The 11,695-nt window shown below is 38.5% G+C and overlaps 1 protein-coding gene across 3 annotated transcripts; it reads right to left on the minus strand.

Moving 5' to 3' along the window:
- Nucleotides 1-469: 469 nt before the first annotated feature.
- LOC134645789 (uncharacterized) lies at nucleotides 470-11,398 on the minus strand. 3 transcript variants are annotated; one of them, XM_063499383.1, is made up of 11 exons: nucleotides 11,228-11,398; nucleotides 9,166-9,232; nucleotides 9,035-9,075; nucleotides 8,472-8,591; nucleotides 8,173-8,239; nucleotides 8,042-8,082; nucleotides 7,479-7,598; nucleotides 6,545-6,674; nucleotides 3,463-3,561; nucleotides 2,256-2,318; nucleotides 470-769 (listed from the first exon to the last, which is right to left on the minus strand). In XM_063499383.1, the coding sequence occupies exons 1-11, from the start codon at nucleotides 11,228-11,230 to the stop codon at nucleotides 546-548; spliced, it is 975 nt and encodes a 324-aa protein (XP_063355453.1). In that variant the 5' UTR covers nucleotides 11,231-11,398; the 3' UTR covers nucleotides 470-545. The 3 variants fall into 3 exon arrangements, with proteins under 3 accessions (XP_063355453.1, XP_063355451.1, XP_063355452.1); XM_063499381.1 differs by having other exon boundaries at nucleotides 4,637-6,674; XM_063499382.1 differs by lacking the exon at nucleotides 8,472-8,591 and having other exon boundaries at nucleotides 4,637-6,674.
- Nucleotides 11,399-11,695: the final 297 nt, after the last annotated feature.

The following is an 11,695-nucleotide window of genomic DNA, read 5'->3' on the forward strand; positions in this document are numbered from 1 at the left end:
TTTCTATCCCGGTGGGGACCCCTACATTACACTGTATAAGAAACCACCACCAGGGGTCACTGTTACAGATTTTACTTCCTTGTCCTTAATTGAATGCAATAAAGTCCAAGGACTTAATCTTTGGATAAGGCCAGTAGTAAAGGTTGTATCTTTTAAATCAAAAACACTTATATTTGTATGATTACTTTTGTTGAGAGCATTTATATTTGATTTATATGCAGGTTGAAATGATTGAACAGTACTGCAGTTTAAAGAAAAATACCCACTTGTCTTTGATGGAGAAGGTTTTACAGAATAAATGTTTTAAAATTACCGTGACGTTTGGATTTTACCTTCACTTCTATTGCATTTGTTTCAACTCCTCTAAATAGATGGCACTTCACACTTCAAGCTGAAATGAAATTTTATTTCCAAATTTCAGTGTTTCAAGCCAAAATAACTACAACTGCTTGGAATAGAAATATGTAGCAAAAAACTATTGCTGTATTGCAATAATGATAGGAACTAAGTTAAAACAGTGAACAGTTAAATGTTTCTATCAAAGCCTACTTCTGCTTTTGAGAGATTCGTTTCAAAGAATCAATGCGGTTCTTAACATAAAACTTTACTCCTTTCCAGGTCCTGTTTTTAAGTTCCACTGGCGAAGCCTCAATACACTCAACACACTGAGCCTTCCCAGGAACCTTTCCAGCTCTAATGTATGCATTCAGTGTTTTCTCCACTGCCTGGATTTCATCTGCAGTCCACTTGGTTCTTTGGGTTTGTGTCACTGGGGGAAGTACAAAAAACAAACAAACAAACAATAAATAAACAGTAAGACAATTTCCCTGCTGATAACATTCCATGACTGTGGGGTTAGTGAATAGGACAAGTAGGACAATTTGAACCTGGCACTTTCAGGGCCTTAGAAATCAAATTGGTATTTAACTTTAAAATCTAGTCACTGAGCTGTATTCTGTTAGACAAAATGCAAATGGCATGTTAAGGTTCAGAATTTTTACTTCTGAATGTTTGAACTTGAAAATGAAACTGGGTCAGTGAAATGGTTCAGGTGCAGTTAGTGAAAGTAGTTGTTTGTTTTTTTTAACAATTGCATTTCAACATGAAATGTCAGAACACACTGACTCCATTTGCAGGCTCAAGTCAAACTTACAACCTGAATAAATCCAGTAGTAATTTCAGTCTTTTGTTTTCCAAATATTCATATCTAACCAAATCCTTACTGTCAAAAACATTTTTCCACATCAATGTGGCTGATTACAGCATGACAAATGACTGATCTAGTTTCATTTTCAAGTTCATAATGTTGCCATCAAAGCACAAATTGAGGTGCAAATCTGCACAACAGAAAAGTTGACCTCAAGATTAATGTCAAAAGTCCAAGTTCACAGATTTGAACTTCGAGGGGTTTTTTGGGTTTTTTTTTTTGAAGATGCAGCTATGGAAAAATGACATTTAAATTACTCTTCACTTGCTCTTCCTTCCGATGACCATCTTGGTCAGCACTAACATACATTGATATTCCTCAGCTGAGGTGGAATGGAAATACCGCCAAAGTGGAGGTGGTGCTGGTTTTTATTTACTTGTTCTGATAGTTACTCTAATTCTGAAACTTCTTAAACGGGCCCCTGGTGCTCAAGTCACTTAAATGCCAGATAGCAGTGAATAAATGCACAGTTATATTCATAATTTACCTTGGGATCTATTTGTCCTTAGAGAACAAATTAAGATAATTTCATTTCATGTTCTGCAAGGACTATGTACACTGTATTGCCAAAAGTATTCACTTTTCTCACATTTGTGAGATCACACACTGATGTTGGACCAAAAGGCCTGGCTTGGAGTCTGTCCTCCAATTTACCCCAAAGGTGAATTATCAGATTGAGGTCACAACAGGCTTCTCAAGTTCTTCCACAACAATTTGCTCCATTCTTTTTATGGACCTTGCTTTGTGAAGTTGTTAGCACACTCCATGTGACAGGGGCATATAGAACGCATAAAAGCAGCCTTAAGAGTTATCACAGTACCAAACTGGAATTCACCAAGCTCCTGAGAGCAATCAATTCTTTCACCACTGTTTGTAAAAGTAGTCTGCATGTCTCGTTGCTTGATTTTATGCATCTTTGGCCATGGAAGTGACTGGAACACCTGAATTTAATTATTTGAATGGGTGAATACTTTTGGCAGTGTAGTGCATCTCAGAGACTGTTTTATGATTCATAGGAAACAAATGTAAAAATCATTGAGGAGTTCACCTGTGATTCTCTGCGATTCACCTGAACCCTCTGCCATCAGTGGCACCTCTTTATCCAGCATACCTAATGGGGGAAACCGAAGAAAACAAGGATATGTTGAAAGGCCTACTTTTTAATATCCATTAATAAAATTCCAATCACTCTGTGTTCTCTTATAACCATGTACCTGAGTGAGACCCTTTTTACTTGTGTAGCCCACTCAAACGTCAACCCTAACATAGAACTCAATCACTGAAGAAAAGCCTTGCAGTTTTTAAGAATTCTAAACAATTTTTTGCAAACTTAACCCTTTGGGGTCCAGGGTATAATTGGCCGTTTTTGACTACTTTTGATTTTACCTCTGTATTTCACCTTTAAAAACTGTTTATCTTGTCTTGTTTGGTATCATTGTTTTCAGCACAAACTCAAATATCTGAAATTTTAGTTATTTTGTCATTTTGAAATACTATATTAGCACAAATGATCTAAATCCAGACAAAAAATTCAAAATCTGAGTAGAAAAAAAAGTTATATTTTTTACTGCAAAACCCACAAATATGTTTAACGAATCATTTTCATAACTTGAAATGGAAATTGTACATTTCTAAAAAGTTATGCACAAGTTTTGCAAACAACAAAGTTTTATGGTACTATTTACCTACAAACGCAGCCAAGGCCTCAGGCTTTTCATATTTAAATCTATTTCCCGAACAATAAGGTGTTCTGCATCAAATTAGAAGGCACACAAATTATTTGTGCCAGTCCAAAAAAATAGTTTGTGTTCAGTATAAGACAGAGGAGAACACCACAGGCCTAAACCCTGCAGGTCTGACAGCAGGAGGTGGATCAGTCCAGTTTTCCATGTGGGAACAGTGTTTACACTGGAATCTGCCTTTGATGACTTTTTTGGAGCAAATGTGACGTTCACTAGTATGAAAGTAGTTAAGTGCCAAAAAAGGTACGGAAGCAATTTGAAGATGAAGAATAATACAGATAAAAAATAAAGAGAAACAGGAACTACAGCATCCACACAATAAGAAGAGTAATAAAATATGCCTCTTGGCATAGGCACACTTAATAATAAGTCTGAGGAATAGTAATAATAATAATAGTAATAATTATTATAAAGAAAAAACATTAAATGACAAGGTGTGTCCAAAGTTTTGACTGGTAGCATGTATACTACTAAATATAAGCATGAACTTTCTAGAGCTGCATGGATACATACATGATGAGTAAGATGATGGTGATCTTGAAGAGTCTGCATTATAGTCTGTCTGATCAGCCTCATGTTCAGTATCTGATGCACTGTCCACAGCCATTTCCTCTGCAAATACAGTAGACATATGGAGAGAAAACTATATGAACCATTTATTTTTTTTAAGAAGTGTTCAGTTTCTAAACATTAACAGTAAAATGTATAAAAAATAAAAACACCATTTTCTCACTTTTAGTCAAACAGTTCAAGTATAACATGATACCTGAAATGGATTAAAGATTAACACACAAAAAAAGGTTTAGGCCAATGTACTCAACTGAGCCACGCTCTCAGACACTGACATAGATGTAGCTGTCTGGAAAGGTGTAATTTTAAAAAAAGAGAGCTTAAAGTCAAAAGTTTTAAAACCATTTTCAGCACCATCTTCTGTCAGTGCAAAACATCATGTAATTGGTTGGTTAATTGTGCCTAATAGTCAGATACACATGCTGAGTCCAACACTATAGCCTTTTCTCATCAGACCAGGTGTACAGAGTCTGCAAATAGCTGGCAAAGCAGATGGCAAACCCAATTTTGGGTTTCAGCACCAATGTAAACAATGCACAGACCTGACCACATGTTTGCACTTTTCAGTACACTTCTTTATTGCGGCCACTGACGTACACACGCGACTGCAGCTTTCCAGCGGATGCAGGCGAGCCACACACTTTCAGAACCACTGACTTATACTGATGTTTAGTTTTAGTGTCCTTATTTTTCTCTGAATTATCAATTCTGTCACTAGTTAGCAAACAAACTACATCTATTAGCTGCAACCAACCAACCGACAGAAGATGTATGTAAACGTGTTTTTAAAACTTAAAGCAATTATTCCTTAAATCCAACTTCACAAACAGAGTTACATCTATGACTGTTCATGAGAGCAGAGCTCAATGGTGTAAATTAGCCTTTATGTATAGTGTTTAATGTCCCCTTTAAGCAACAGTTTGTTACCAAAAAATTAAAAACAAAAATACAAGCAATGCAAAGGATTTTTATAGTAACAATGCATGACTACTGAAATAGTCTCACACAAACGAGAGAGAAACTATCAATATCACTGATGCTAAAATTAACATACAAAAAAGAAAAAAAGAAAAAAAAGAAGACTTATAGACACTCCTATGACACAGGCCTATTTTACCTTGTGGATCAATGTTTATCTCATCCAGATTTTTCCCTTTATACTGCGAGAGTTGTCCACGCTCCAGGGCCATCAGAACTTTGCTGATTTTTGCTAGCTGTAACGTCCCCTCAGGCAGCCTGTAATATTCCCGATGAACTCGAATGTCATGCCCAAGGAAGTCCGCAAGGTCGTCCATTTCATTGTCCTTCAAGTTGAGGACCTTAGACATGGTGGCGATGTGTTTTCTAAGTTTAGTGGAAGATAATGCTTCTGGGTGCTTTGCGCCACAGCACTGAGCAATCTGTCGGATTGCATCTGATCCTCTAAAGTGACCCAGTCCTTTTGGTCTTCCAAACATAAATTCATTATCATCCAGGACATCACAGTCACTACGAGTCTTCACAAGCAGCTCCATGGATTCCAACATATCAGGTGTCAGCAAAATGGGGACCTTTCTTCCACGTTTGCCCCTTATCTCCACTCGTTGGAAGTGCTTGCAGAGTTGCTTCTCAACTTCAGACAATGAAACCTCAACATCTGGGTGGGTTGATGAGGTGTCCCGCAGAGTGAACGCGCTTAGTGGCATCTTGGATACTTCTCCTTCTCGTCTACGGTTAAATATTATCACCTCACCTAGAGTGATTTTGGCCAGTTCCACCCAGTTCTTTGTAGTATTTTTTTCCTCAAGTCTTGATTTACATGTTGTTCTTTGATTTTTGATATACTCATGCATTTGTCTAACATCTTCTGCAAAGGGAAGCAGTTGTGGACAATTCCATTTAGCTTCACTTAAATTCCGGAGGGCCTGGGATGACACACATTCACTCCATTTGGTTTCACAGATCTGCTTAAAGATCCGCGCATTGTTAAGAGAAGTCTCATCTTCTATGATCATTGCATCACATTCAGTGATGTTTGCGATTTTCTTGAGGTTGTGACCCAACTTCAAAGCCAAGGACGGTGCTTTGTAGGTATTTGTTTCTTCATTCAAGCCAGCCACAATCTTAACAGCTTCTATTACAAGAGGAAAGTTAGCCGGTACAAAGAAATCTGAAATAGTCTTCAACTTTCCACTTTTCCTCCCTTGGAGAACAAGTCGCCCTGTCTCACGCATCTTTTGTCTGACATATTCATGTTTTGTAACATCATGCCCATGCTTATTGAAGAGGTGTTCCCCAAATTTCAGTATCTTTTTCTCACTGCGGACAACACTGGTGATCTCATCTTCCTTCATATCAAGGACCAGTTTCCAAAACCGTTCATTTACACCACTTGGGAGAGGTTCAGCATATTTACAAATGGCCTGTACTCTGGATGTTCCAGGCTTCATGTCTTTGATTTTTTTATTCAGATGACATCTTTGCATATGTCTCCAAAGGGATTTCCTCTTCAGGTAAGCCTCACAGTTCACACAATGTAGGTAGTCACTAGCCTTCACAGATGCACCAGATTGTTGACGAGGTATCACTACACCTTTTCCTTCTTCAAGGACACGATTATTATGGGACCGGTTACCTTTGTTAGCCAGTAAAGTAAACTGCAATCTTCGCTCTTTGGAACCCTTGGGGAACTTGATTGCCCTCAACACTTCAGGTTTGTCTTTATGTTTTGTTTCCAAATGGCGTGCCATTTTGGCATATGGTTTTGAGCAAAACCAACAATACAGTCTTTTGTTGTACAGTCTACCACCATCTGCTTTCTTTTTAAGTGTCATAACCATTACAGAGCTACCACCTGAGATGGTTTCTCCAGGTTTATTTAACCCAGACAAGGTCTCTTCTAAATCATGTGACTCCACACTATCTTGAGTAGTGGCTGCTGTTATGGAACTTGTATCCCTTCTCTGTGGGCACTTTTTAAGAGGGATTCTCTTTGAATGCTTCTGAAAGATGGATTTACATTTGTTCTTGTGTAATTTACTCTTACTTTTCTTCATTCTTGTACTTTCTGGTGAACTGTCGCCATCTGTTTCGTCAGAATGAGGAACATATTCTTCTTGGCTGTATTCCGAACTTGACAAAGAATCAAATGAGTATTGAAACATCCCTCTGTTAAGCTAAAAAAAAAAAAAAAAAAGAACAAAAGAAAAGAAAACAGCAATTACAATTCAATCTATTTGAGTAAGAAGTTAACCACCTCCATAGCACAGAAGACACAAAGTTACCTGGTTACAAGGTGAAGTTACCTGGATAAGCCAGAATTGGTATTTTGGCTTTTCTACAAAGCCAAATCCTTGTAATCTTTTCTTAAGGTGTCAGAACCACTTGACACTGTGTACACAATTGCTAGACAAGAATTTTGATTCATACATACTTTGCTCCAAGGTTTATAAAATAGAAACTGCTGTGTGGTGGTTGAAATGGCTTTGTGAGCTAATGGCTAAGTTTGCGATGTTTCTGTGGACACCATACATCTATATATTTAAATAAAAGTTATGACAGTACATCCCATTAAACCAGATGTTCTCGCTCTTGCTCGTGGTACTGGGGAGACTGAGGTTCAACAGGTTAAGACTGGGCCAAGAAATGTCTGAAGAAAAATCTTTAAAAGGTTAATGAACCAATTAGATCAGCGTCTCTCTTGACAAACCAGATGTATGTGCCTGTGGCTGGATCAGTAACACAGAGCTCTGCTTTGAATCAGTCACCAGCAAGGTGTTAACGGTATAGCCAACCATGAGTGAATAATGGCTTTAACCCTTTTTGCCGACCTAAGTTTAAGTATAGCATCCCTAATAACTGTGCATTCTTGTGTAATCATCAACTATAGAGGTTTTGCAGTGCATTATATACTGGTAATCTGTGACTCAACTTGTTTTTTTTAAACTAGCCAAAACACATTTACAAACTCTTACACTTACAATTACACTCTCGGTGCGTGTGAGCACAGGTACACTGCTGTCCTCAATGTCAATTGATGTAGCCACATCAGGAATAACTGTGCTCTCGCTTTCACTGTCACTGGAACACAGCTGTACTTTCTAAAAATATAGCAAAAAGAAGTGTATAGCATTCTCAAAAATATGCAACAAAAACATCATGTCAAAGCAGCGGCACACATTATTGCTATATTAATAAGAAATGTCATTGTTACATTCAGGGGGACAGAATTGTCCTTGTGTTGTCATTGTTGATTTTAGAATCATCATCATCAGAATACTTAATAATGCCAGAGGGATTGTGGTCAAAGTTGCTCCAGAGCCATAAGAACAGTGACTAACTAAAATAGATATTAAAATATATTACAATGTTTCAAAACAGCCATTCTAAATAAGAATAGCTCTAATCATTAATATTCCTCCAAAAAATATTACTAAAGAGAACCGACAGTGAGTTGCCCTCTTATTAAAATAACTTTGTAATGTTCTCTGTACATAATGTGATATTTAGGGCACACGTGGCAGGACATGATGACACCTCCTACCTTTTCCTTTCCACTGGAAGACCTAGCAGCTCCATCGGCAACTGCACAGATTTTAGAGAAAATAAAAGTGTTACCTAAAAGCAAATAGATAGAACAACAACAGTCCAATTTGACCCAAATCAGTTACTGACCTTTGGGGACTTTGGCCTTTAGGGAGGCTTTAGTACGCCTAGCTCTTTTCCCCTTACTGATTGCTCTCTGTGGAAAACATAACAATCAAACCTGATCAGCTCAATGTATAATGCTGTAATACAGCCAAACCTCTCCCTTGCCTTAAAAGTACATAGCTTTGCTTGTAAGGGGCGTTCATGTGCATTCTTGTGTAATCATCAACTATAGAGGTTTTGCAGTGCATTATATACTGGTAATCTGTGACTCAACTTGTTTTTTTTAAACTAGCCAAAACACATTTACAAACTCTTACACTTACAATTACACTCTCGGTGCGTGTGAGCACAGGTACACTGCTGTCCTCAATGTCAATTGATGTAGCCACATCAGGAATAACTGTGCTCTCGCTTTCACTGTCACTGGAACACAGCTGTACTTTCTAAAAATATAGCAAAAAGAAGTGTATAGCATTCTCAAAAATATGCAACAAAAACATCATGTCAAAGCAGCGGCACACATTATTGCTATATTAATAAGAAATGTCATTGTTACATTCAGGGGGACAGAATTGTCCTTGTGTTGTCATTGTTGATTTTAGAATCATCATCATCAGAATACTTAATAATGCCAGAGGGATTGTGGTCAAAGTTGCTCCAGAGCCATAAGAACAGTGACTAACTAAAATAGATATTAAAATATATTACAATGTTTCAAAACAGCCATTCTAAATAAGAATAGCTCTAATCATTAATATTCCTCCAAAAAATATTACTAAAGAGAACCGACAGTGAGTTGCCCTCTTATTAAAATAACTTTGTAATGTTCTCTGTACATAATGTGATATTTAGGGTACACGTGGCAGGACATGATGACACCTCCTACCTTTTCCTTTCCACTGGAAGACCTAGCGGCTCCATCGGCAACTGCACAGATTTTAGAGAAAATAAAAGTGTTACCTAAAAGCAAATAGATAGAACAACAACAGTCCAATTTGACCCAAATCAGTTACTGACCTTTGGGGACTTTGGCCTTTAGGGAGGCTTTAGTACGCCTAGCTCTTTTCCTCTTACTGATTGCTCTCTGTGGAAAACATAACAATCAAACCTGATCAGCTCAATGTATAATGCTGTAATACAGCCAAACCTCTCCCTTGCCTTAAAAGTACATAGCTTTGCTTGTAAGGGGCGTTCATGTGCATTCTTGTGTGTTCTGAAAAAAATTGCTGGGACAAGAAAGCTTATAATTGCCATGAAAACTAAAGGCAGTTTGTAGTGGTGCAACGGATCAAAAGTCCCACGGTTCGAAATGGATCACGTTTTTTTCGTCATGGATCGGATTAATTTTCAGATCAGCAGGAAAAAAAAAGACAAAAATTTTACTTGCCATTTACTTATTTAAGTACTTTTTGTCTATTAAAAAAAACATTCAACTCAAAACAATGCAATTATATAAAAACAAATTAAGATGCAATATAGGGCAGTACAGGGCTTTCTATCTACCACTCCACTGTGATATAATGAGCGGTCATGGTCACGTAGCTTTCCGTTGCCCTGAAGGTCCACCCATTTGTAGTTAGGGCAACAGAAGATGCCTGGGACAGCTCAGCCATAACTTTAAACTTGCTCATACATGCTTGGAGCTTGTCACTGAAGTGGACGTGCGACGGGATATCATAGCGTGGCTCAAGCACGTTCATCATAGTTTAAACTAGTGTTGTCAGCGTAAATCTCGTTAAAATGAAGTTAATGCCATAACTGTATTAACGCGGTAAATGCTGGTTAACTAGTTTCCGCGGATCGCCCTGTGCGTGGGGCTGCACGGCGTCAATGCGTCAACTAACGCGTTGACTATTTTAAACCACTTGGTTTTTTTTTGTTTCTTTTTTTTTTTTTTTTTTTTTACAACGGAATACGGCCTCCCGTCTGCAGCTAAACACCCCAGTAGCTTTTGCCGCAAACTCCTCTGCTCCTCCACCTTGACCGCAAGCGCTGACCATAACTATCGCTTGACAGACTGACCACGCGCACCACACACATACTTTTTCTTTTTCGAATATTCGGATCACGTGCATGCCAAACCGTGGAGTGGGATCGGTTCGGATTACGGATCAACCGTGATCCGTTGCACCACTAGCACTTTGGTTTCGTAAAAAATGTTGTTTTTTTCTTAAGGAAATCTCAAATTATTTACATTGTGGGCAAAAGATGTGATGTGAGCAAGTACATGTTCCAATTAGAAAATGATTACGCTGCCTGCCCTTGACGCGAAGTACTCCGACCGACTCTGTGCGAACTTACAATGTAAGCATGTACGGACTTGCTTACTTGAGTATTGAAAAAAGGCCAATTTGACACTGCTCCACGTGGATAAGCACAATTAGTCTTGATTTGGTTGTTTGCTATCAGGTAGCTAGCTCCACCTGGATAAGGGCAATTAGCACACAACCATGTCAAGGCTAATTGCCGTTATCCATGTGGAGCTAGCTACCTGATAGCACACAACCATGTCAAGGCTAATTGCCGTTATCCACGTGGAGCTAGCTACATGATAGCACACAACCATGTCAAGGCTAATTGCCGTTATCCACGTGGAGCTAGCTACCTGATAGCACACAACCATGTCAAGGCTAATTGCCGTTATCCACGTGGAGCTAGCTACATGATAGCACACAACCATGTCAAGGCTAATTGCCGTTATCCACGTGGAGCTAGCTACATGATAGCACACAACCATGTCAAGGCTAATTGCCGTTATCCACGTGGAGCTAGCTACATGATAGCACACAACCATGTCAAGGCTAATTGCCGTTATCCACGTGGAGCTAGCTACCTGATAGCACACAACCATGTCAAGGCTAATTGCCGCCACGTGGAGCTAGCTACCTGATAGCACACAACCATGTCAAGGCTATCAGGTAGCTAGCTCCACATGGATAAGGGCAATTAGCCTTCACGTGTTTGTTAGCCTCTTTTACAATATTAACAACCAGTGACATTATTTTTTTTAGCACAAGTACAAATATTTATGCTGAAAGCTTATAACATTATGAGCCAACTATTAAAACGTGTAACTCACCATTTCTTTCGAAGTTCTCAAGAAGAGTAATATAAACGTCTGTCGACCTCTTTTCCATTCTCTACTCCTGCCAATTTTGTTTGTGCTTTGGAGAGGCGCAGGTGCGAGAATCCAGAAAGGTGCGTTTGATTTTTGGCACCACGTACAGCAGTAACTACCGAGATAGCTACAGACAGCACAAGAAGACTGGCGGGCTGTCCTTGAGCTGAAACAAGCGATCCTGGCATATAGCCAGAATATCAGTGAGCCATAGCCGTCCTGGGGACTTGAAAAGTTAGGTCGTGTGTAATATAGCCTTTGTTGGTCCCAAGGACTACATAAATGTCTGGCTAATGTGGAGTTGAAAATATTAATTCATTTTTTATGATATTAAAAAAAGTACAAATACATTAAATAAACAGAAGGAAAGACAAAATAAAAATGTTTTAATCGTACTGGGTAATTAGTGATACAAAAAAACTGTTTTAT

The sequence above is a fragment of the Pelmatolapia mariae genome, linkage group LG16_19 (genome assembly GCF_036321145.2).
Source record: "Pelmatolapia mariae isolate MD_Pm_ZW linkage group LG16_19, Pm_UMD_F_2, whole genome shotgun sequence".
Lineage (NCBI taxonomy): Eukaryota > Metazoa > Chordata > Actinopteri > Cichliformes > Cichlidae > Pelmatolapia > Pelmatolapia mariae.

Bases quoted from the DNA above. Each gene is read 5' to 3' on its own strand.
- LOC134645789 (XM_063499381.1), bottom strand. The intron at 8,240-8,471 runs GTAAGTGTAAGA...TGTTTTCCACAG, and splicing joins CACGCACCGAGAGTGTAATT to AGAGCAATCAGTAAGGGGAA. The intron at 2,319-3,462 runs GTATGTATCCAT...TTCCCCCATTAG, and splicing joins ACCATCATCTTACTCATCAT to GTATGCTGGATAAAGAGGTG.